General features: G+C 37.7%; 1 protein-coding gene across 17 annotated transcripts in view; it reads right to left on the bottom strand.

Annotated features, from left to right (window-relative positions):
• PTPRK (protein tyrosine phosphatase receptor type K) overlaps nucleotides 1-27,768 on the bottom strand; it is a 387,506-nt gene that overhangs the window by 162,955 nt on the left and 196,783 nt on the right. For all 17 annotated transcript variants that reach the window (XM_039568293.1, XM_039568298.1, XM_039568297.1 and 14 more), the window contains exon 7: nucleotides 3,303-3,596. In XM_039568293.1, the coding sequence (XP_039424227.1) occupies nucleotides 3,303-3,596 (294 nt within the window). The remainder of the gene's footprint in view (nucleotides 1-3,302; nucleotides 3,597-27,768) is intronic.

The following is a 27,768-nucleotide window of genomic DNA, read 5'->3' as shown; positions in this document are numbered from 1 at the left end:
TAAAAACACTCAGTGGTTTCATATATTTGATTGCTCAGCACTATCTTTAATCAGAGACTGATAAAACAACATATCTAGCAAAATGCCTTCACTTCAGCACAGGAAAGATTACCTGGGAAATGCCGGGTGGACAAATAGGCTGTCAGAGGACTTAACTAGTGGAAGAATTATTTCTTCATTAAAGAACAATTTTGTTTAGCATTAGTGGAAACATTTAGTAAATGAGTCACCAGACAGTAGTTTTGCTATGAGGAAGACATAAATTGATCTAAATACTTAATAATAAAAGTGCACATATGACTATGAGGAAAGTACGATCATCACTCAAATCGCTAAAGAGTAGAGTATATCTCCAGCAAAGCAGAGAACAACTGATTAATAATACATTATTTAAAAATAGCATGAAATTATAAATACTGAATGAATTATGGGGAAAAAATACTTTAAACTTCATTTGAAAATAATGCTGATATTTGCTTAAGCACTAAATAAACAAAGAGCAGAACCCTAGCTTATTCTCATTATTTTTCAGTGAGTTTGCTGTTGCTGCTACTTGGAATGTAAACTTCAATCCTTACAATCTCATCAGATCAACATTCTCTAATGCACACTTTTTAATCTGTATAGAGAGTAGTCAAACTTCATGTTAAAAATTCATTTATTTCCCACCATTCCATCTGATATCGAGCAGATAATCAATTAGAACTAGTTTCAGGATTCGAACTAATATGTATGAAACTTAGGGAAAGACAAAATTGACAAAGAACATTGACAGAAAAGAGAGTATCTGGCTGAAAAAAAAAGTGATCTTGTCAGAAATGAGAATTGGGAATAATTGAAGAAAATCCAGAAAGAAGATACTGCTGCAGAGATATAATCTAATATAGCACAGTCAATCACCTGCCAGTCGCCTGTACAATACAAACAGCAGCAGGGACTGCAGGGTGAGATATTCCATTATTACCTTTACCTTTTCTTACAAATCTTCTCTTTGGAAGAGACTAATTTTTATGTTTATAATTTGCTTTTTACAAGCAAAATATATGTATATCCAGACAAAAAAATCATATTGACTTGGACTTGCAGTTATCTATCAGAAGCCTTGGGAGAACACTGCAGAAAAGGAAGGTCTGTCTCATTTTCCAGACAGGTGAGGAGGCAGCAGGGCAACCTGCTGTTCAAGCTGGTTCTGTTCTGACTCATCCCTGGTGCTGGGGACCATATTTCAGTCTTCACAAACCCTTGCTGACACACCTTCTTCTAACTGAAACTAGCTAATGGTAAAAATTATTTGCCTTCATTTTCATGGAATAGGAAGAATCAGTCTTGCTACAAGATAAACAGCTTGAACTTTTATAATTATTAAAATAATACTGTCACAGAAGTTCAGAACTTTCTTCTCAAGTGTTTCTTTAATCTGCTTAATTTCATAGTGGATTAAATTGAGTTGAAATTTTTTCTCAAGCCAGACTAGATTTTGGAGCCTTACATGTGAGTGCTATGCTTAAAAAAATTTAAAAATAAACCCACACTCAAAATAACATTGTTTTCCCTAACTGGCTTCTAAAAACATGTCACATAAATCATTACTTACTTTCTTTTCCTTTCCCATTAAAAATCTTTACTCTGTCACAACCTGAGTAAATTAAAGTTACATTTTTTTCAAATGCTAGGAAAACAGCCTGAACATTTGGATTTCTTAGTCTCGGCTTTAAAACAGAAGCTGTTTTCCAATTCCTACTTTTTCAGAAGAATGTCTAAACCAATTCCGTGCAATAAACCAATACTTTAACCTTACTTAGATCTCAAAGACTGACATCTTAACTGAGATAGACACATAGATCTTTTTGCTTCACTGGAAAGAAAGACTAAATTATAAAAATGATCACAAACTCCAAAAGATGCCTTCAGTTTAGTCTTACTCCAGATTTGTGCCTCAGCTTCTGACCATACCATTCCCAATTTTAAAAATAATTCTCTAATTTTCTGGATTTCATACCCACTGAGCTAATCTGCTAGAATTCCTGGCTTCTGATCCAGACCCTGACAGTCTTCCTCAAGTAAACAAAATGAGTGGTCATCCATCAGAGATGTCACCAACTTGTGAAAAAACTATTCATATTTCTGATTCTCATATGCACGTATATACATGACACATGGAAACCTGACACTCTGGTTTGTTGTTCTGATTACTTTACTGCAATTTTGAATAGATGGTTATCAGCACACTTTGCTAAATCTAATACTGTGCCAACTTTAAAATACCATCAGGCCCTAGAAGTCCTGAGACTAGGAGAGGAAAACCCACAATTTAGTTTTGCTTATTTTCCTCACAGTCTGAGATTCAAATCTATAATTATTTTCCCCTGCAACTATGAGACATAGGCATTATCTTTCTTCTTGAGAAAGCTGAGATTAAAATAACTTTAAGAAGCTTTAGAAGGAACAGCATATAACACAAGTTGGCAGTGCTTTGTCTTCATGGTGCTGGCCACGCAGGGGCACTCTAAGAAACAGGAAGCAGACTGCAGGGCTCAGCAGCACATGATTTTGGTGATAGCAGTCAAAATTGGAGAAAACACTCCATTAATATTTTCAATTGTATTTTACAATTTAGAGAATCATACAATATTCTGAGTTGTAAGGGACCCACAAGAATCATTGAGTTTTATTCCCCATCCTGCACAGGAGAGACCCAAGAGTCACACCATGTGCCTGAGACCGCAGTCCAAACGCTTCTTGAACTCTGGCAAGCTTGGTTCTGTGATCACTTCCCTTGGGAACAGTCATAGCTGGAGATTTTAGTATTCATATTTTAGTTCTTGGAGACTCTGTTCAGGCCATGCGTAACTGCTTGGGAAAAGACAAATTATGCAGAAGTACACTACACTTTTTTTTGCAAGGCTCTATTTCTTAAACATATCCTTTTTTCTCATGCAATTTCCTCTATGTGCAAGTTTACTTAAAATGCATTTGAAAATATCAAGGTGAAGAAGCAAGGAGGTCAGTACTTTCCAGAAATCAAGTTCCATTCCTTGCCTGAGGAAGAGTAAAATGTTTTCTTGGATTTCTAACTTCCCGCCTCCTAACCTAGCCTCCAAGGGTTACCAACCTAGACAATGACCAGGGAAAGAAGAGGACGAAGCAAAACCTTACTGATCCAGAAACTTGGGGATCCTGTGGGCGTGAAGTGAATCCTTAAGTCCTGATAGAAGTTAATTGGAGCCAACACACCTGCCAATCAATTAAACCATAAAGTAAAAGATTTTGGGTTTTTGTTAATTTTCCAGAGCAACACTCACCAGCACACTTGGTCCTGGTGATGAGTGGTGGTCCTGGCTGCCCTGTCCCACCTTCGCCCGGTCTGGTGAGCAGGACCCGAATCTCATATTCGGTGTCAGGGTCCAGGTGCCAGAGCTTGTACGTTGGTGCGTTGACTGCATGGGTCTCAGTCCAGGTCCCGGACGTCATCCGGTACTCCACTTCTTTCAGGATAATGGGGCCGTCGCCAATGATCGAGTTGGCATTCAGCTGGATGAGCAAGTATGTAGGCCCAACGCCCAGCAGCTGCGGGGGTGCTATTGGCCGAGGTGGCTCTGCAGGGGAGACAAAAAATAAGCCAGCGGTAAAACAAAAGCTGGAAAAAGCCCTCCTCCCACTAAGAGGAGGGCTCTCTACACAGAAAGTTGTCAGAGTTTGGTCAGCGAAAATTCCAAACCTCAGAAGCAAATTCAAACTGACATCAATGAAGAAGAGCTGAGGAGAATTTCAGCTGATGGGAGTGAGTGGTGCACTACTGGCATCTGCTCAATGCTATTTTTTCCTGTTAAAAAGCTCAGCTGGAGACCACAAAATCCTGATTTATATATTGCTGCTGCTTGAGATTTTTTTCTGAAAAAAACTATGCTCATTTATATAATTTACTATACCAATAACTTGAGGTTTTTTTTATTGACTGAAACCATGTTTGTACTTTCCTTATAGAAAGAGCTGCAAGAGATGATACACTACCCCTGCACAGAATATTCTTAAAAATGAGTATCACTGCAGCTAATCTGAAACCCACCGGATGTAGTTAGGGGAAAGGATATAGATGCCTATTACAGGCATTCAGAATATTCAGAACTGAGCAAAGCTGCCAGGAGAATGACAAAATAAAGACATATGGCAACAACATACAGTATTTTATTCTTTAGTAAGTTATTAACTGATTTTGAAACTTGAACAATAGGATGTGTGTTGCCTTTTGTCATCCCCTCTTCTCATCAGCTTTTGCCTGCCTAAATATTTCAATGCAGCTGCACAGTGAAAAAGGTAATGACAGACCAAACAGGAAGGGGTGGTCCTCCTTACTCTGAGAAATGTTAACATAGAAACATTGCCTCAACATGATTTATTTTAAGAAACAAATCACAAGCAACAGGTATTTTTCTAATAAAATGAATTCACTGATAAACATGGAGGGTTCATTTTCATTCCAGATGGCTTATATTTCAACTAATTTGTTTCAGTTAATTAGGCAACGATGCTAGATTCAGTGCACACAGGGGTTTCACACAGCAGCGATGCAGAACTTACAAATCAGCAACTCTGAGCAGGTAGAGGGGATCTCATGGCCAGTACATTAAAAATAACTTTTGACCCCAGACCATAAGATTTCCCTACAGGGGACCCTTGCACCACTTCCCCCACATTCCACACAACCAAGTTAAGACACAGATGCATTCCACGTGTTCTGCCACCCAGGGATGATCCCATCAGTGTCAGTGACAGAAAATGTGATGGGGAGTGGTGGACTTCCTTTGATGTCCCATCTTCCCTGCATGCTGACGTTCAGCTAATGACTCCCTGGTTCTGTCTGCTTCTCTATTTCCAGCAGCAAAGCTTCCCTTCCAGATACCACAGCTTGTTCCAAACAGTATATTCACCAGCTCTATAAGCAACCAGGTTTCCCAGATTTTGGCACTTATCTTGCAGACCTTTTTCTAAATTAACTGCTTCTCAAGACACTCAGTTTGCAGACCGGGGAGTCTGTAGCCTTGTCATAGTGGCTGTAATGGGAGCTGATTTTTTCCTCCCAGAGTGAAAAGGTGAATGCTCCAAAGTGTTTCCATTTCTGCTTCGGGATATACAAAACTATAGAAAATATCTCAAGCAATTATTAACATTTTACCATGTTTTGGCAATAAATGTGCATATGAATTAATTTAGATCCCTTACCTGCATCAAAGCTCAGAAATGCAGCTGGGCATAATGAGGGCAGTTTGTTTGCTTTGGAGCTAACATTTTAAATGTCAAACTAATGTATGCTAAGGTCAGTGTATATTATAGCAGAAAACATCCTCACTGATGATCATGATGCACTGCCAACTCCAAGTTATAAACTTCTAAAACATATGGCTATGTTTAGAAGTATACACTTTGATTAAGAGCATGATTATCACAAATAAAACCTCACATTAATGAGACTAACATACCATTGCCTATTAAGTTTTTATGTTAAGAAGTAAAGCACATTCTTATATTAGCATACGCATTTTGTTTTTAAGCTCTTGAGGCCAAGGAGACTTATTTATAAAGTCTCTCCCAGTTCCAATAAATTATGCATGAATTTTAATCAGTTAGCAAATGAACAAGTAATTGTTCTGCAGCATTATTAATATTCTTCATAATACAATATACTATCAGAACCAGAGGTGAGGTGCAACCAGAAATCCCAAAAGTACACTAAGTATCAACTGAAGCATGCAATCCCAATATACCAGAATAAACTTTTCTGATGTTACCCAATTAACTTTCTATTAATTATTCCCATTCATTATTCTATAACCACATCCACATTTATAATTTGAAATCACAATTTCCTTTTGTATATACAGCAACCTGGAACTTTTACAGTTTAAAAATTGCCATTGATAGCTAAAAAGACAGAACAAAGCCATCATTAATGTTTTGGTTGCTATTCCCATAGCAAATATCACACATATTAACAATACTTTTCTTTCAGTGAGTTTTAAAACACAATTTACATCCTTCAAGGAAGTGTATATTGCTGGTTTTTTACCCCAGCAATCTGGGTCCACCTGTAGTAAATAATCCACTTGCAGAGTGCCCTGAGAAGACAGTCTGCCAAAAATGAAAAACCTCTTACATAAGGCACGAAAAATAAAAGGAGATATGTGAAAAAGTACCCTAAAGAAAATCAGCCTCTCAGAAGTTTGTTCTGGCTTTTAAACAACATAAAAACTCAGCTTCAGCCAAGCCAGGTGATGGTTTAGGTGTTCAGAGCCTGGGTTAGAGAATTGCAGGAAACTGAGGCTCACCAGACCCAAAGCCATGTGGGGCAGCACGGTGACCTCCCTCCACCTTCTCACTGCCCTGATCACTGCAACCCAACTGGAGAACTGTGCCCTTTATTTCTGCCAAAAAGAACCCACCTTCCCCAAATATTATGAGGAGATATGGCTAAGACACACAGTATTCCTAGCAGTCAATTTTCCTTGAGCTTCGTTCCCTTTTTCTCAGCCATGAGCCCTCTGTGAAGAGCCATAAAGTTACAAACAATAATTTATGAAAAAATATTTCAACCCATGGACAGTTTAACTCATCAGTAGAATGGACTTTGATAGATATTTGAGATACACTTAACAATTTGATCAAAGACCCTGAATGATGAGTTTCGTTTCTTCCTTTGCTAAGCACAAAATTTAAGATTCCTTTTCCAATGTAACTAGTTTAATTACTGACTCATTTTCTGCCTGTATTTTTAGCTAGTGCTTAAAGGTGTTAAATCTGATGAAATCCCTTACTATTTTCATGGCCACTAACATCTCAGAAAGACTATATTAAAAGACCACTTGTACATCTTCAAGACATTAAATAAATGAAAGTGTTTTCATGCATTGCATTTTGCAGTATTTGGTCAGCTCTGGTTTTGACATAAAATGCCCACAGCTAAGGTAATAAAAAATTAAGACTGACATTTCATCAGTACTAAGTTCCCATTCTGCTGAGCTACTAGCAGTACATTATGCTCACATCAGTATGTATATGACATTGTATATTAAATGTAGTATTATATTTAGGCACCAATGACTAGAATAAGCATGCAGCATCAACCTCCACTACCAGTCTTCCTACAGTTAAGTGGTTGTGTCATATCTTCAATATTAAACATTGTATGCAAATAATTATGCTTTCACAGACAGAAAAAAACAACCAGAAAAGGTCATTAGTGTTATTATTATAGTAACTAATATGCATAAAACTTCCAATATTCTCAAGTAATATATGCATACTATACCATGTTGCCTTCCAAGATTAAATACTTCCTAAGTTTAAAGCAAAGGAAGGTGGTTTAATTAGTATCTTACTGGCAATCATACTGTTAATGATCAGTTCAAAGAAAAAATAAAAATAAAACTAAAGCAGAATTCTACATATTGTTCCATTTTGGAGGAAAAGCTGATACTGGATGATACGTGCCTGATAAAATATTACTTATATACAAGAGTCATGTTTTTCTGAGCATAACATGTACCAGACACAAGAGACTCTTCCTACACAGCAGAAGGGTTTGAAGAGCCGGGGAGGAGAGGGCTGGTCACCACAGAGCCTGAGCACACAGAGCAGGTGCATGCCTTCATCCACTCTATCCCACTCGTGCCTTGTACAGCCCCTGCACACATTAACACTGTGCAGTAATAGCCTGCGAGTCCCCTCCACTCACGCACACACTGTGCCTTCCCTCTGGTGACAGCATGGTCAGCTTGTTCTGTGAAATATCTCACACCAAGCCATACACTTGATATGCTGAGTATTAACTATTTAACCCAATACACACAAGAGGGGCAATCATAAAAATCCTAATTTTTACAAGTATAACAAAACATTCATTTATTAAAAGAATGCCCAACATCAGCCTCACCTCCCCAGAAATTAAAGTGGATGTTTTAATTACACCATACACTATCAAGAAAGTAGGTCAACCAAAAGAATACAAAGTTCCTTTAAAATTTGTCATAATTCAAAGAAACAAAAATATAAAGTCATGTAAATACAGCTAATACTGGATGTTCTAGGGAGTATAGCAAAGATGCCTCCACAAATGATTCAAGACTGACTCAGCTCCCACTTACATCAAACTCATTTCCTCTTCTAGGGAAATTTCTCGCAAAGCTGTTTAAGTATGTCTGCATATTTCTTACAAGCTCTCTGGTTTTCTAGTTGAATTCAGTTGAGGTTCAGTGCCTGACCACACTGGCTATGCAGTCTGAGATACCCAAGGCGTATAGGGGCAAGAGTTACACTACTTCAGTACTCCTCGTGTACTGGAAGATTACATACTGCTCTAGAGATTCTAGTTTTAAAAAGTATTGAAAACCAGAAGAGGTAGAAATATTGTTTGAAATTTGGAGAACATGAATGACATTTAGAAGAAAAAGTTATGGCAGTCAAGTACTAGCAGGGAAACATTCAAAAAACATGAAAAATTCTTGGTCTTAAAAGCTAGTCAATCCCGTGGAAAAAAAGAATTAACCAGAAGTAGTGACTGAAAACTTAAATGCAGATAGAGTATTAAGCTACAAATGTAACAATGAGAATATTAAGTGAACGACAATAACAGTAAGAAATTCTGCATTTCCTTAATTGTAAGTTGGGGGAATACCTACAGCTCCAAAGAAGTATAAATGAAAGAAATTAAGTGGTCATGAAGGTGATGACAAAATGAATTATGAACAGTTTGAAAATAAAAACAAACCATGGAGGCTTTCCAAACACTGTTTTTTTTTTTTTAATTTTTGCAAAAATCATTCTGCATGTGGCATATCTTTAATAGGAAGTACTGCTCTGAGAGGAAAAAAAAAATCAATCAGATTTTAAGACAAATAAGTTTATTTTGGACTCGGCCTGTCTGCAAGGACACCTGGCTGTCTTCTACTCTGACAAGACCTGCCACACCTCAGCACCAATACAAGGTGTATTAACACAAACAGGGGACTTTGCCAGCTAAGGGGGAAGCATTACAGAAAACAGAACTTGCCTAATGAGAAATTCTTCTACTCAGTCAAAAAGCAAGTTAATGCAGAGGACTGAGGGATGCCAAGCTGAAAGCACAGACCTGATGAACAGCAGAGGTATCATGAACCTTGAAGTCACAGGAAGCCTCTGCAGTTTATTTTTAAATTTCCAACAAGGTCTCAAGTTTTCTCTTTCTGTGCATGTCAGACTACACTCACAGCTGAGTCTGTCACCCTATATGCTCCATCTCTAGTGAGTAGTTTGGTCCTTAGTGGTTTTGCTGAATAACACATGGAAGATGAATAAAAAAATCCCAAAAGCCTATGCATCAAATAGATTGTGCAGCACATTGAGGGCAGTTCAGTAATGGGAACTGAGCACTCTCCTTGGCTTCTGAAAACAAGGAAATGCAAAAAGACTGAAAAAAAACCCCAAACCAAAAAACCTACAAGAACATGGCATATTTTCCTTTTCAGCATTATTAAAAACATACCTCTAGGTCTAGGTTGCTCCAAGACCTTCCAACCACTAATCAGACTTCACATGGGAAGTCCAATAAAATTACATCAGGACAATATTAACTACCCAGTTCATAGGTGCAGACACACACCCAGTCTCAAGTGAGAAATGCTGCCATTATGGATTTAGCTCATGGGATTCTTGCTTGCACACCACATAGTGGTACTTGCTTTTCTCACCTGAGCTGCCCACCTTATTCTTGTCACAAAGGAGAAGAACAAGTGCAAGCTTATTCTTAGCCAGACATACTATACATCAGCTACACAGATTACTCCTGCCCAAAAGACACAATGCATCTGAAAAATGTCAGAATAAAGGAGGATGAGCTTGACTGCAGGGCAGGGCACATTGCAGAGGCTGCAGGAAGGCACACTTGCTTAAACCAGCTGCAATGCTCAAAATAACTCCCCTCAGAGAAATTTTACAATTATGTCCACTACCGCAAGACCAAATGCTACTGAGAAATTAACACAATAAAAACCCAACCAGCTGCAAGTCCTTTGGAGCTCTCACAAGCCTTGGCCACTTAATTAATAATTCCCCAAGCTATTGCTTGGCTTTTCTATTTGTTCATAAACTCATTTACCATTTTCTTAATAAATTTGTTTCATCTTTTTTTTTTTTTTTCTCCCAATGGACAAAAATGTCTCTCTGCTTGTCAAGTTTAACTCATTTTAACAGGTGCTTAATTTTTCTACGTTGTTAACAATTGTACATTTTTAATTTTTTTTTCTGATGGGAAAGTTTCTGTTGATCTCATCTTTGTCTTCTACAGGTAGCTTGGGGAAGGCACTGTACTGATGAGAAGGCAGCAAAGATGTTTTCATAAAAATAACTAACTTTGACATATCATACCATAGAATGACTTCTTCATGTAGAAATCAGTAGGCTTTTAAAGTTAAATATTCCATATAGCTACAAGCCTACTTTTATTTAAAAAAAAAAATCCAAAACAAAACAACAAAAAAAAACCCCCAAAGCCAAAACCAAACAAAACTCCAACACAATCAAAAACTAATTCTGACTTATCTCAACTGCTGTCCTGTGACCATAAGTGATGATGGCTGCATGGAGAAACTTGAACAGCTCATGATCTACAATTCTGCTACAAAGGTTTTTCTCAAACCTGTTTTTTCTTTTCAATTCCACTTACGCAGACTTTATTTCTGTGACTTCAGAAAATTGTTTCTGTGACTATAAAAAAGAATTTATCACAACTGCACAGTATCTGGCACTAGCTGCTAGTCCAGAGGTTGAGACAGAATACTTACAAAATGTTATATTTTAATTAAGAGAGTTAGTTGTCTGGAACAAAAGAACTCATTGTAAGTAATGGATTAGTGACCAGGTGGTGTCAAGTGATTTATCCAACTCTCTTCAGAGAGTTTGCAAGACCATTTTCATTGTCTTTTATTACTTGAAATGGAAAAACGGAAAGAATCAATTTTAAATAAACATTAAAAATAAATATCTATAACAGTGAAATTCAGGTAACTACCTAGAGAATCAGTCACTGGAGAGAAAACAGCAACAAACAGAAATGGCAAATTGAACAGTGAGATCACGATACTGGCTTAGGTAGGGTACTGACATATTTCACCATAATGTCTCTAATTTGGGGTCTGCCAACAGGAATAGTAAGTCACAAGCTCACTTCAAGCTACTGTTTTAGCTTTGAGCAGCTAATACATAAAGTTTGTGTCATAGGTACAAAAAAGTCTGCAAGCTCATGCAGCTAAAACGTATTTAATTTAGGTGACGTGGCAGTTACTGACCACCTAAAATGCTGAAATAGGAATTATTTCAACAGTGAAAACTGCTAACTTCTGCATAGTGATGTTATATCCTATGCATCACCGTGGCATTTTATTCACCTTGATTTGAAACACCACTATGTTCATTTTATTATCTTCCTTTAAAATAAAGGAACAGCGTGCAGCTTTAGCATTGTCAGCAGAAACTGTAAACAAGGTTAAGAACATGCCCAGCTTACATGTAAAAAAAAAGTCTAAATAAAAATTGGACTATGTCATCTCTCTACACAATTTATGATCAGTACACATGCTTATTTTTTGAATGATAGTAGGCTATGTTACTATGGGAATCAATTAGAAGATTATGACACATTTTGTCAAAAAGATTGCATTGTGTTAAAGGCATTTATGCAGCACAATCCTAGAGGAAAAATGAATAAATGTAAGAAAAGGAGGTGCCTGTAATGAGAAGTCATTCAAATTTTAAATAAAAAAAATAAAAAAATCAGTCAGCATAAATGAGTCAGTTATAGAAATGTCTCCAGCAAAGACTTGATCACAATGACTTCATTATCCACATGTATCAGTAATGCCCTTGAGATGTCAATGTTGAGATTACTGTTGGAAAGAAATGTTTTATCTGCTTCATTGTCAGGAACCAGCAGGTTGAGAAGAAAATTGAATGCCTTCTTCAAAATTGGTACTTCCCAAGAAAGGATTACCCTCAACTCTACAAGGCTCTGCAATTTGACGATACTGCATTCTGCATGCACATCCACATGCTGTCAATGATGAAAAGGAATAAAACTAAAGATTACAGAAAGAATGCCTGAAAAAGAACAGAATATTGCTTTAGAGACTCCAGAATTTTCTTTTACATGCTTATGTAATGCATGTTTTTTACATGCAATGTGTGATGGGAATATATTTATTTTCTAAGTACTTTCATTATTTTTGTTTTTATTTCATTTTAAGTCCGAACTGGTCCAGTAAAATGAGATTGTGAAGATTTTTCCATTATTCTTATATCTGTTGATGCTGAGTAGTCATGTAGTCAGTAGTCACTCACACACTCAGTTTACTGCCTAAACAACCCAAATATAGAAACGTTCTCATGGACAGAAGTTACAGTGACATATTTATAATCAAACTCAAAAAATTCAAACACCTGCAACAAAATCAGAGCATTTCAATAGAATTCAGTTAAACAAAAATAAATAAATAAATAAATAAATAAATAAATAAAATAAGAAGGGGGGGGGGAAAAGAAAAAAAAAAACCAAAACCAACCAAACAAAAAAACCCAAGCAAAAACAAAAACAAAAAAAGAAAAAAAAAACAAACAGAAAACCCCAAAACAAAACAAAAAAACCCCGAAAAACAAACAAACAAAACCCCAAATCTAATAGAGATTTATACCTCACTAGCTCTACCTAACTATAAAACTTGAAAGCTAAAAAAATTCACCCAGATAGCACTCCTGCCTGTCCTGGAATTCTCCTGTATGCCATATTTTGGAAGTCACATGATAACCTGCCAACACTAACACAAATTTTTATCACCAGCTCTCCTGCATGCCTTTTGAATGATGGAGAAAAATGTGCCATGTGCTGTTGGAACAGTATCATCGTGAGGTAGAATTCAAAACAGTATCATGCTCTATAAATGCAGCGAGCTGTACACATCCTTGTACCAGAAGGTTACTGAACTCTAAAGTACCTGCAGATGACAGGAATAGCTGGCATGGCTTTAGCTTCCAAGCATTTACATCTGTATTTAATAACAATTACAGAAATTTAACCATGTAAGAGGTGAGACTGATTTTACTGTAACTATTAACCTAAACCATGGGTTAAATCATGGATGCACAGAGGTGGAGGAAGGAAGAAAGGCAAGCAGGTCACACACTTATTATTAAGGCAAGACCTTACAAATGCACAGGGGGCAGAGATTAACAGAAAACCTTCCCCTTTGGACTTGCAAGGCATTCTGCAAAGTTCTTCCTAAGGTATCCCATTTCACTGATGTTAAAGGCTTTCTGTCAGCACTTTAATACTACCACCAAAGGAAAAAATGATACAAGGCAATATAAGGGTTACACATTAATGAATATCTAGAGAGATTTCGTGTGTGCTCAGCCTATGCAAATCTATGGGGGGGAAATGACAGAATCCATTGCCACTTTTGAGCAAATTTATTTTTGAGGGGCTGTTTTCTTGCTCAAATCCCTCTATTTCTATTCATAATCTTTTCTAAGACGCATATAGATGTTCCCACCAGCAATGTCTTCACATGTCTTATTACAGTGTGTCCAAATATTTCTTGCCAAAAATGCCAGAAGGCAGCCCACTGGAATGACAGAGAAGGGGACTAATTTTAGGAAGCACTGAGACACTTCCCTCAATCTATGCAATGAACCAACAGAAACCAAAATGGTTTTTACACCACAGTTTTACATCACAGATGTGAAATACACATCATCTAACATGCACCTCACAGGGCAACCCTACTCCTTCACTTCCCACCATCAATGTTGCTTGCAGTGTCACTCATCTACACTACATTCATGATGGTTTAGGTTTAAAACTGCTCTTGCAGAGGTGTACATGGAAGTTCCCTGCTTTCCTGGGCCCCTGCAGAAACTTACAGTGGTTTCAGACAAGAGCCAGTGTCAGTACAGAAACAGAAGCACAAGTTCAGGTTCTCGAGACAGGGGAAAAGAGAAGGCAAAGATTGAGACTGCCTTTTAAGAAGGTGCTGGCTAGTACATCTGTTTTCACCATGAAAGCCACCCTCAGAAAGGGGTAGGGGGATAGAAGCGGCCAAAAGGAGCCACCATCCTTGCCACAGCACCTGGACAGGTGTTAAGAAATACCTATGAAATGAAGGTAACAAAGCAGCTGCCATCCACCCCACTGCCAAATGGATTCTGAGTGTGATGAAAAGCCTGAAAGAACTTTCTAGAAAAACAAATCAGAACAGAAAACCCCACCAGTTCTGCATACTAATGAATTTTTTATGAGATATTATGATTTTAGATGAGTTGATAAAAACATGTTGCCTTTGTTTTGTTGCAAAAAGGGTTCAACGTATCAATATGACTCTGGAATAGAAATTCCCAGAGTACAGTAAAAGAGTCTAAATTTTGCATCTGATTTCAGCTGACACAAACATTTACTGTTATGTAGTATTATTTACATGGTTAATGTGACTGCTTACACTGGGAGAAATCCGACTAGGAAGTCACCAACTGTCTTTCTGGTCTCACAAGAAATAGACCCATCCAATCATAGTCCAACTGGACAGTCAGTAAAAGCTAGCTCAATTGTACCGAGATCTACAGCACGACTAATCCACAGTGCCACTCACCTGAGAGGCAGCAGCTTTTGCACTCAAATTTGTAAAAATGTTCCCTCAGAACCACATGATGGTGGACCACCAACTAATCAGACAACCACCAGGCTCACCACCACTGATGGAAGGAATCTGATGTTGAGATGGTATCAGGGGAAATGTCATGAATGTTTATTAAGCTCTTCCCCCTCTCCAGAAGTCCTTCTCCAGTCACTGCTTAAGAATCCTGATTGTGCTGGATCCTTGGTTTGTGATTGCTGCCTGTTGTGCTCCTGAATTCTGTTAATCTCTCTCTATTTAAATTCTGGAGTTTTGATATTTAATGGTTAAACTGAAGACAGGGATATCAAATGGGGCAAGATAAATGAAATTCTTATACACTGCCCTAATTCAGGCAACTGAGCCAATTCCGACCTCATCACAGCTTTAAAATCTGAAATAAATAATGCTTTTTTAATAATAAAAAAATTATTTTTTCTATATCATTTTAACCATTCTAAGTTATCTTATTAATTTTTTGATGAGCAAACTTAAGAATACATTATTCTATTACTGCATGTTTTAATTTTTGAATATGATACTAATCAACATCTACTGAACCTGGGCTGGTACACTGAAAGTTCTGTAACCAGCCTCGTGTATTCACATATGAAAGGCAAACAAAATCAACAACTCTACAGAAATAATAAGAGAAGAAATTATTAGGGTAGAAATTGTACAGTACAGCTTTCCTCTTCAAATACAAGATCCACTGGTAATAATATGCACCATCGTGGTAATTGCTACTTTCAAAGATTGCACAAGCAAACTACTTTGTTTATTTATGCCCCAAAATTTAAATGGCCTGTGTGTAATGGGCATTTTGTTGAAGACTGGATTTTTTTGGTTCTGCATGTTGAACCAAGCACCTAAGAGCACATTAAAAAAGACTCAGAGACAAAAATAAATCGATTGTCACCATATTACCAGTTAAACAGACAGTAACAATACTTTAAAGCAGCCCTTACATTTTACATGAGTGCTGGTAACAAAAACATGCCATCATGGGGAAAAAGATTTGTGCAATTTTACCAGCAAGCTCTGTTGTCCCCAGTACACAAAGCTAGGAGTACTTTTTCAGAAATTTTAAGTACTGCTTTTCATGAAGACAAGGAAAATCACAACTCTTCCTGACAAATTCCAAAGTTCTGCCTCAAACTTTTAATGTATGAGTGTTCTTTGAAGAATTTGGCTGGTTTGTTTCCTTCTAAATAACTGCAAGCACCAGGAAACTTCTCTCATGGGACTTTCTATCCTTCTGATAAATGTGAGTTTGGGGCATAAAAAAAGCAGTTTTGTCAACACTGTCAGAGGGCTGGTGAAGCTGCCCCACTTAACTCTATTTAGGCTTCTACCTCTCAATACACATCATCTTTCCTGCTCTCTAGAAAGCCTTCACCTGTTATTCACCTTCCTCCCCAATGTGTAATGGGAAAGGCAAACTGGACTCACAGAAACATTCAGAATAGATGCACATAACTTTTTTCCAAGCATAAGAAGCCACAACACAGCATTTTGACATTTTAAAAAATCCCTTAAACCTTCCTCTTTTCATTTAACATAGTTTTTTTCTTTCCAAAATTCACTAGAGTTTTACTTTAAGAAGTTCTTGGTCACTGGACAGAGAAGTCAGCAATCAGCAAGATTTGTATATCTAAGTTCTCCCCACTTGGCATAGCCTCTTTTCCCAAATTCTGTGGCACATTCTCAGGGTGCAAATCCTTCTCCTTAGTACCCACATTCAGGCAGTGAAAACTCAGGGGCTAGGCAATCTGAGCACGAAGCTGATTCTGGCATTTTTCCAGTCTTCAAATAATCCCTTTATCAGGGCCACACAAGTACAGGAAACCTGTTTTATAGTTAACTTTGGTTACAGTCAAGAATATAGAGGTACCACAAACTAGTCTCATGCACATATTTTTTATACCTTCCTAAGTGCAGTGACTTAGAAATTGAAAACAGAATAACTCCATACACACCAAAAAACCCCAACTTTCTCCTTTGGAATGCAATGGGCTAGAGAGGCTGAAGTTGGGGTTGCATTTCTTAGTGAGGAGGAAAGAGTGGGTGTGTATGTGTGCAGCAAAACAATAAAAGATGAGAGGGTTAAGATAAAAGAGTTCATCCAAATTCAGAAAATAGCTGCAAGAAAAACATTTACATTAGCATTTCCAAAATGACGTTTTGATTTTTCAGCCTAGTTGCAGGTGAGGCACTAGATAATAAAAAGGGGCATTCAGAACATAGTGCAGACTTATAGAGAAGTCACTTATTCAATCTCTCAGCATAAGGGCATTCCACATACATTCCTCTTGTCTGACTGGAGTCAGAATTTGTGCAGAGACTTTCCATTTCCAATGATAGCACCTTACCTTACAGGTTCAGAGATTCCCAGAGGAGTCTCTACAACCCTCCTTTTGAGGCTGAACCATTTTCCTCGACACATTCATTAAGTCATATGTCTACCTACAATGTCAGTAAGAAAACATAGATTTTAGTCACGGCTCCAATTAAAGCAGCAACAGCCTTATCTTCAGCCTTATCTTACAGCTGCTGGTATTTTGTGAATAGCCACACCCAGCTTTTCTTGTTTTCCTTGAGATACTGAAGAATTAAGAAATAAAATGTAAAATAAAGTCAAAGCTGATAAATACAAAGCAGTGCAGTGAGATTTATGAGTCCCTTATGGACTCTAAATCAGTATAATCACACAGGAATAAAATTTCTGTTGGGAATTTCAAGACCACGTCACTTCAATTCAGACAAAAAGATAAGAGATCAGTGATTATTAGGAACCAAACACAAAGAAAGCATAATATCTTGTGCTACTGTGTAAACTCATAATGTTATCTAAAATAAATTATATAGATCTGGTCTTCCTACCTCCTGCCAGATGAGCTAGAAGACAAGATGTAGAAAAGGCCAAATAGAAGTTATTGAAGATGTAGTACAGCTTCCTATGTGGAGACATTTAATCAATCTGCAACACTCAACAGGAAAGAATGATGATTGAAGGAATACATGCTAGATGTTTATGAAATGACAAGTGGCATGAAACTGATTAATATGGAAAGACTTGCTATTTCTTGAGTGAAAATAGATGGCAACTTTGCAGGGAAGTACTTTCTTCTGTGGGTAACTTGAGCTAATTGTGGGAACTTATTGCTCCCAACTGGGCAAAAACACAAGTTCAGAAATTATTTGACAAATTTGTAGAAGGCTTGTCATTGATATTACACACATGATACATTGATATAGTCCCTGGCTTGGTAAGTCTTAAGCTATAGATTGCTAGATGCTCAATGATGTATGAAGGGAGTGGATCACTGTGTGCCTCTCTCATTCTTGCATCTTTCCCTAAGCCTATACACTGAACTAAGAAGATCTTGGCCCAGTAGCAATATTTTCTGAACTCACTATCATGCTCTCTAGAAGCAAAAAAAGCTACCAAACTGCTGCTAGCTGTCAAGCTACTCATTGACTATTGGACAATACTGGAAATAACCCATAGGCTTCAATCCATGTAATGCATTATAGGTGAGTGCCCTCTCCATACATCTACTAATGATCCAACTATCCTCTTCCTTCAGAGTGTGGATAGCCCATGACTGTGTGGTCACATTTCCTTCACATTTAATTATAAATTATCAAAGTTTCTTTTTTTTTGTTCTGATGCTTGAATGGAGAGCTCTAGATTTTAAAACAAAAGCTACTTTGCAGAGCCAAAGCAATATAAGCTAGCCAACTGAAAAGAGATCAGTTTTCTGTTGATTTACATCCCTGAATGGTTAACGTAATATAGACGTAGTAAGACGACCATAATTATGTTGTACCTTCGCTAAGTCATTCCACATACATCTTAGGACGTTTTTTTTCCTATCCCATCATCGCTTCAACGTGTGGGGAAAATGAACAACAAAGGTAAACAAAGTCAGCAAGTAAAATAGCTTGCTTGAACTCCCCTGCAGGCCCATCCATGAGCAATACTGGGGCTTATAACTGCTAAAAGACCTTAAAAGAACATAAAACTACCACTTGTCTACACAGCCTGTCCTGCCAAAGCAAAATGTTTTGCCCTGCTGTCCACCATTGTTTCACAGGTAGTTTAAGTAGTTCCCGTGTAGGTGAGTATTCTAACTCGGTGATATTTATACTTTTCTTGGCCTGAATTATTTATCATTTCTTTCTCTACAACACAAAAAATGGGTAACAGAAGCAGGCCAGTAACACTGCTGAAGCTCAAAATACCCTTTGAAAGCACTAAAGAGACCAAAACATTTTCCCTTTGATATGTTGCCTAATTTTTCTCAAGTTATTCAATGAAGCATTTCTGTTCATGCCCCGTTTACATCATATATTAGTCAATTATTAAAAAGCCACAAAACACCTGTTATTCCACCTATGAGTCTTCATGGCATTTTTCTCACCCAAGTTCATAATCCTTTACTCTTCAGCATACTATTTTTGCCTTTGTATTGCCTTCTCTCTTCTATGAATTATGAACACCTTACAGTGCCCTCCCTCTTTTTAAATATCCTTTTGAGAAATTTGAATTACTTCTAATATTGCAATCAGTCACTTTTTCTTCAGTGGAAGAATATTTTTAATTTAGATTCAACAAATCCTTTGACTAGAATGCATTTTTCCCCCATTTTTTTCCTTTGGGTGAAAATTTCAAATATGTTTCAGAGCAGCACAGTGATATGTGCATAGTTGTCTATCTTATTATTCATTGAATACTACTGATAAAACAACTACACAGTTATGTTTGCTTTTCTATGCTTTAATTACATCTATACAAACCATAATAGCTTACTTCATTAGTATATTGTTGAAAAGCCTCTCCAAATGTTATTGTATTTATGTATTTAAATGGTCTGAAGAGCATTCTGAAATTAAACTGAATGTCCAGTTCAAGAGAAATATTTTACTTATCTTTCTTTTCCTTTTTATTTACCGTTTCTTTTCCTGGTCAATTTCTTCCTCTTCCATAGCAACTCCACCAGTTCTTTTCCGTAACAACACAAAGATGAGGTTTACTATGGGGTTTTTCTATTCAGGCCCATTACATTAAGGCCTGTCATTCTGGTATCTGGTTATCTCTGCAGCTATGACAAGATAGTGTGGGCTTGAGGGAACATACTTGCATCTCTTGTCAGCCCCCTTCTGCTATATCAGCTTCTCTAAGGGCATGTTCATACAAGGAAGCTGCTACCAAATAAAACCCCCAAGACAACAGTGTTTATCTCAGGAACAATTCCCACACCACAATTCTCTGTGGGCACCAAGATTTTTGCAGCACAGCGTAATCCACCCACAAAGCAGGCTGAGGATGCAGTTTAACATTATATCTAAGCCAACCCAAAACAACAACATCATTGTGGGGAGTGAACTACCACCTCTTTTCTGGTCTTTCCATCTTTTCCAGACTAGTGGTTCTACTACAAGTAAACTAGTCTGACACAAAAACATCCACTTCTTTCTGCAGTGTCAGGAGTTTTTCAAATTTAGCTCCCCAGTCAGCTCACTGGACAGAGGGACAAGCATGCTTCTGATGTAAAAGAAGCAGAAATGGGGAGTCGGAGAGAAAAGAGAGGTAGGACCATGCCTTTTGTTGCCTCTACTGTAATATCAGATACTGATGCACAAACAGACATTGCCCATGCCTACATATATATCTTTAAGGAAGGGTCTAACAAATAAATAAACAAATAAATAATTGGTGTATAAATCTGTTCATGGGGCACAGAATCAGTCAAAAACAGAGTATGCAAGAAATTCCCTCACAGATTAGGAAGCTTCATAAATTATGGCAATATGGAGATGGCTTTTTCAGAAATGAGGCTGAAATCAGACCAAACAGTAAGTGACAGGTTTCAGCTCTTTACTCAGTGAAAGTCCCTCTGGAAGTCTCCCTCTGTAACACTATGCTGTGAGTCAAAACTGGTTTCTTGTCATGAAAGAATTGCTTCAATTATTCCCACTCAATCGATTAAAATTCTAGAATCCTGTGAAATTTCTAATCCCCCACAGGAATCCTGTGAGCTTTGCTAAGCAGGTGATAAATCCCAGCAAATTTCAATAAGGAAACCTCAGGTGCTAAACCCCTGAAAGTCATCTGAGCTGAAAGTGCAGGAAGGGCAAGGACACTGAACTGACACCCACAGGAAACAGACTGTATGTACCTGGTCCATTAATTTCTGTTAATTGCCTGAGAACTCTACTTAGCTTCATTTGCTTCCACTTGGCATCTGCTTAGTCAGTTGGCCAGAAGGCTTTCTCCATACTGAAGTATAGTTTATCTTAATTATCAGAAGTCCTAATGATGCAAATGTCTTGGGGGATAGTCTCCTTAATAAGGTGACTGTTTGCACGTACTGTTCGGCACACATGTTCCCGTGCCTGTCCCCTCCATTTTTTATAATGTAAGCAATAGCACCCATACAAAACATTCTGCTTCAGAGCAAGAACATTGTCTTCCTTCCACGACACGTCTTAAAAATTCTTTGTTACAGCCTGGAAGTACTGACATACCATTCAATTCCTAATTTAGGGCTTCTTTTGGTTTTACGTAAAGGGCAGCAAAATCTGGACAAAACAAAACATCAATTAAACCGCTCTTATCTGTCTGCAACTCCAGAAAGTTGCTTGGTGAACTTCTTGAAACCATCACTTGATTTGGCCTGAATGAAAAGCCAGCCTGTGTTCTCTCTATCAGTTCTTTGACCTCTTATAATATTATTCAAAGCTGTATACTAAAGCTGTTCCTGGAACAATTGAAAGTAAAAAAACAAGGATAATTTTGTTTCTAATTGTGAAAATGTCACTGATAATGACAGTAATTTGGAGGGAAAAAAAGTGTCCCTAGGGCACAATTCTTTGTGTTGCATAGTCCACATACCTAATTAGAGGTCAAGTAGGTATTGGAGGTGTTCCCAGGAAAAATAAAACTCATTAAATATTTCTTTAGGCAGCCGTGTTGAAGGAAAAATGCAAGAGGAAGGTCAAACAGATTCCTGAAATGGCATTAGGAGGTGGCTGAAGGTAAAGAACTTTAGCAACAAAAAGTAAATATTAAAAGGTGGAGGCAATTTCTCACATAAAACAAAGACAAATCTCAAGAAAGATGTCTGTAAGCCTAAACTCAAAATACATCTTAAACATGTCTGCAGCCAGCCAGAAAATAGACACAGTCCAATCTTTTTCTTGAAGTGTCCAATTATATTACCTTTACAAAACCTTTTGGAAAAGGAGCTATTCTTTCTAGTAAAACAGACTTTTTTTATCACCTTTCAATTACATCATTGTCATTTATTGCCACATTCAACCTGACAGCATTTTCTCTGTTCCACTGATAGAAGTAGCAACCAACAGGTAGAGGACAAAAATGGCAGACTTAAATCACATTGCAGAAAGTCCAGAGGTGCAAAATAGGGAAAAAGACCAAAACAGAAAAGGCATTGGCAAAAGTGAGGATTGCAGCATGCCATACTTGTGCAAACTTGCAGATCTCTTCAGTGCACTAAGGGGGCCAAGTGCCATGCTGTACACATTCAAAGAAGGAACTGTGCCTCAACATCACATATTAAAAAAACAAAACAAAACAACAAACCACCCTGCAACCGTACCCTGAAAGTATCCAGCTGCCAAGCTTCATACACTGCCAAACAGCTGCTCCTTTCTATCTCCAATAAAAAGAAGGGGAAAATATTCCCATGGCTGGTGATGCAGCCCATAGATCACAAACTTGATCACACTAAATGTAGCTTGTTTTTTCTAGGCTATGCAAGTCATCCAGTCTAAGAGAAGTGGAAAGTTGAAGAATAAATCATTAGTCAAGACATTTCCAACTGCTGTCAACATCATTCAAAGTCAGAGTAAAGTTGAAAGCAAGCATTAAAAGTCATGAGACTTCAATCTCAATTTTTAAGCCATAGAAAAACATCTAGTTTACCCCCTCTCCCTTCAAAATCAGTAGCCTTTATATCTCCAGTTGTTTAAAAATACAACTTACATTACCATGAGGATGTCAACATAAGAATAAAGCTGAGATTTTCACATAAACTCAGAACTCCAATTTCAGGTAAAAAAAAGAAAAAGAAAAAAAATATTTTTAGACTTAATCTTTACTGGATGGTGAAAAAGATCAGGAAATCAATATAATATTCTTGATTTTCTCAGGAAATGAGCAAGCCAGCTTACTAACGTAAGACAGCTTTACTAAAAACACATATGGCATTGACACTTTGTAGTATTCTTCCTTGTGTCCACAAACAGGTACAGTTCCATATGGCTTACAGGATCTACTACAAGACAGGCACAAGGAGCAAAGAGCTACTACAAATATCAAAAAAGTTAATAAAAGATTAATCTAGGTTCCACAAACTATAAGATGCTTGGTACATTCAAATAAAGTTCAAATTCATTTGCCTTATGATCCATTTATTTATGGAAATATCCAGAGAAAAACTCTAAATTGAGCAAAGTATTTTTGCTGGTATTTATTCATTCGAATTAAGTAATTCACACAAAGTTAGGACTATCATTCTTAATAAACCTGGAACCTATCAAAAGTTCTCCCTGCTTTATAACTAACACTATGCAGTATCTATGTCTTTCAGATCACACTCATTAAGGATTGTGATCAGAGAAGGGCAACCAGGTTCATGAAAGGTCAAGAAAACGTGTCTTATAAGGATCAGCTGAGGGAGCTGGGTTTGTTTAGGCTGGAGAAGAGGAAGCTCATGGGAAACCTCATCACTCTCTACAATGCCCTGAAAGGAGGTTGCAGTGAGGTGGGGACTGATCTCTCCTGCTGTGTCTGCAGTGAGACAATCAAAGAGAAAGGCCTTAAGCTGAGATAGGGGAGGTTCAGATTAGATATTCAAAAAAATTTTTTCACTGTTCAGGTGGTCAGGCATTGGAATAGGTTGCCTGGGAAGGAGGTGGAGTCACCATCCCTGGAGGTGTTTAAGAGGTGTCTGGATCTTGCACTGGGTGATGGTTTGGTGGTTTAGGGGTTACAATGGTACTGCCAAGTTGACGGTTGGACTTGATGATCTTAAAGGTCTCTTCCAACCTTGACAATTCTATCATTCTGTGTTATTTTGTACTTTCATCCTCCTTTCTTGAAGGAAAAAGGTAACTCTTGTAAATTTGACTGTTGAGAGGCTTTTCCCTACCATCCCTACTGATCATTCTTATTAGTCTGTAAGGTTTCTAATATAAGTAAATTCCTAAGCAAGTTTTGATTCCTAAGAAGGTGCTCTCACTTTTTTCTAACACTGTTCACTGTGTTTTTTCTCTGTTTAGTCCCCAAACTCATCTACAGAAATTTTCTCTTTGGTTTACTAATAAAGAATTCAGGAAAGTGAAAAATTGCACTTGATACCACATATAGACATCAACTGGGATGGTACACTCAAAATGTTTGCCACTACAAGATATGCTAAAAGGCTAAGAAAATGGACGCAGAATAACTACATGAAATGTTGTAGATGAGATCCTGGAAACAAAGAAGTTTAAAATGAAACAAAATAAAAATCACAAAAAATTTAGGGAAGAGATGAAAATTCAAACATCAGTCCTAATGCAACACTGTCATCCTTCCTCATGAAGGAGGTGGGACACAGACTCTGCCATTAGCAATGTGAACATATCTGGGGAACAGGGGACAGAAACACATTCATTTTCCTTATAACACTCCTTAAATGTTCTCCAGGACATGCCTGTTAGCAGTTTCATATCAATCTCAATGACAAGCTCTCTAGTAAACCAGCACATCTGAATTCAACACTGCATCTCAGCAGGAAGAAATCTATCTTTCTGCATGCAGCTAAGTTTCCCTCTTCAGGAGAGGCAGATCTGTTTCTCACTCCTTTCTATATAATTCTGCAAATATTCCAGCAGTTAACACTGCAGAAAAATCCTGCAGTATGAATTATTAAACAGACAAATATTTAAAACTATTTAGGAAAGAAAAAAATCTTCTATGCAAACTACTCTGAGTGAACTTTTTATAATCTCTTTAAAATTATCTTCAAATAACTCCCCAACCAAGATGATTAAACGTCATTGATACATTGCAGAGCATATTTTTATGAGATAAATTCCATTATAATTGCAACAACTTTTCGAGCGACAATTTATACATAGAATCAAAGTATGTACTTCATTTTCATTTACACCTCATGTGCTAGATCACTTATCATGTTTCATGATAATGATCAGAGGGCACATAGAAAGTGATTTCTTGAGGTAACAAATTACCTATCATATTAGCATAGCTTACAAGATCCTGTCAACAGGTACCATGCATAAATAAGAGGTAATTAAATTTACCATGTGCAGGAACATTTGATATGCTACTTGCTTTCATAGAAGCTGCCAAAAAAATCTAGGTTACTAAATTCAACATACCAATTTAGCTGCTTAAGTACAGTAGTTTAGTTCTTTATAACACATCAGGAACCATTATGCCACTAGAACACTAACGGGTAGACAGCATGCAGTGGGCTCAAGATCTGGAGACGAATCTCTCATCATCGGGTATTATTGCTTCTTGCCATTGAATCATCCATCATGTCTCTGAGACAGCTTGGAATGATAGTGCCAGACCCTCACAGTACTGCTCCTTGAACTCTGTCTCATCCATCTTTTGCATCATTCCCCATTTGCAGCGAAGTATCATCTCCTTGCTGCAAAACTGAGTGTGAACCTGTAATGCCTTTAACCTACGGTGCCACTCTAATAGTAATTGATTTCTTTTTATTGCAGGGATGGTGCACACTGAGACTACGTCCAGCTGCTGAGGCTGGGAGATGGTCAGAACAGTACAATACAAGCATCTATGTCCTTAGCAGTATGACCCATTCTCAAGGAAATAGTTGTATTTTCACAGCTAGCTATTTTATAATGCATGTATATTTATCAATATTTAAAATTGGTATAAGAATATATACACAGTTTGTTTTCCTGCAGTTCAACTACAATTTAATAGCAAGATTCACTCAAATGCAGCTGAAAATAAATGTCAGTATGGCTTCATTCTGTATTTTTGTTAAGTGATTCAGTATTAGAACACTGTTAGATTTTTAAATACATACTAAAGCACACAGGTACACCTGCATTCAAAAAGCGACTTAAATTAACTCTACATTGATCACGGTGAGACTTCACTAGCATGATGACTTGTGTATCATAAACCACCCAAGACTAAGCGTTTTAATTCAGCTTCATCTGAATGCTGTTATAAAAGTTTAATAAATCAAAATGATCAAAATGCCCCCAGTGGCAGGTTGGGATTCAGTTTCCAATTCAAATTCCCTTTAATATACGGCTTCTCTGACACCCTGCATTTCTGCCATCTATGTTGAATTCCAAATGCACTCCTTTTCATCATTACCATGCATCTACTCATTGGCACCCTTTTTAACAACTCTGCACAATACAGAGATGTCAAATCTAGAGGGGTTTTCCCCTCCCCCAAACTGGAATATGATGGCAGGTAAGGGAACTTTGTCCATACTTAAGTAAATATTTTAACCTCCACACTAATGTCTGTGGCATTTAAACTGAGAGAGACCATTCCGAGCTGCAGTATTCAAATGAAATATTTGATTTAAATAAATGTAGAGACAGACCAGATACTGGAAGGGAAATTATCCAAGTGAAATACAGCAGTGATGTGGTAGGGCAGTCTGGAGACATCTCTAATTAAAATGAGAAGAATCACATTACTGGAAATGATCTTCATGCCACTGCACTTGGATAAAACACAGATATAAGAAACAAAGAACCCCCTTATTTCCTCCTTGAAGTGACACCTGTCAAAAGATTTTCCCGTGCCTCTTTTTTTTCCTTTGCACTGACTCCTATCAAGCCTAAAGGCCAACAAGAATCCCACTATTCGATGTGATCACATTTTAATTTCCCAAATGCTTTATTTGGTGTTTGGATTCACTCGAGTACTTTCACAATAAGGAGGCACATGAGGAAATGGCAGAGGTATAGGAGTGCACCTAAAGAGTGAGACCTCACTCACGCAGTCGCTGATGCCACATGTGGGGTATCACCAGCAATACCACTTTGATTCAGGCTGAGTGAAGCTGCATCGTATCTTGTCTTTGCTGGGGTAGGCAGAGCAGGTGATACCTGATCTGCCACAGAAGCAGAAAACCCCTGAGGAATATTACCTAAAGCCAGCACTAAGCCTGACAGAACAGAGTTAACTCCTCTGCCACTGTGAGCCACTTGGTCAAGTTCATCCCAGGTCACCCCCCATTGTAGGCCTCCACTGATTTTCATTGACTGCCAAGCCATGGCAAAGTCTCCACAAGACCTGACAGGAGCAAGTAGCAGTCCACTGCTTGGCAAGCAGGGAAGGGCCCTTTTCTGGAGATTTGCTTTGAAAGCACATTCCTGTCTGAATGTTTATGTAACTTGGTCAAAGACGGCCATCACAAAACCAGTCAGGCCTGCTATGTGTTCATTCCTGGACACAGAACAGTGTCACACCTAATGACACACAAAATAGTGTCACACTTACTAATTAGGAATGACAGAAGAAAAGCTATCTGTAGTTCTAGACGTGATCAAATGCCTAGAAATGCAACAATATTCACATATAGAAAAGCAGCTCTCAAAAAGATGTAAAAATAGCCATGCAAACATAGATCCAGCAAATTGTCAGCATCCCCAGCCTTCCTCCTCCTGCTCTTTTTCCTTTTGTTCTGATTTCCACCTGGAGCCTGTGGAAAGAGCATTCCCATCATGCTTCTTGCCCCTGAGAAGCGAGCAGGGAAGAGATAAGAGGATTTTCACAGAGTTTCCTATCCCATGTGCTCTCATCAGGCAGTATTGAAGCCTTGCAGGAAACACAAGAGGAACTCATGCTGCTTGAACTTGTGAATCAAAGTGCCACAAAGCATCAACATCCATCACAGATGTCAGGAAAAAGTATACACCAGGCAATGAAAACTATAAATAGAAAACGGCCCTTGCACCAAGTTAATTAGTTAATCATGAATCTGTTTGGTTCCTGCACGCTTACGAGTGAGAAACTAAGGCACAACACCTCTGT

Source organism: Corvus cornix, chromosome 3 (assembly GCF_000738735.6).
Source record: "Corvus cornix cornix isolate S_Up_H32 chromosome 3, ASM73873v5, whole genome shotgun sequence".
Classification (NCBI taxonomy): Eukaryota; Metazoa; Chordata; class Aves; order Passeriformes; family Corvidae; genus Corvus; species Corvus cornix.
Note: the sequence above shows the minus strand (reverse complement) of the source record. Positions and strands in the feature narration are given on the sequence as shown.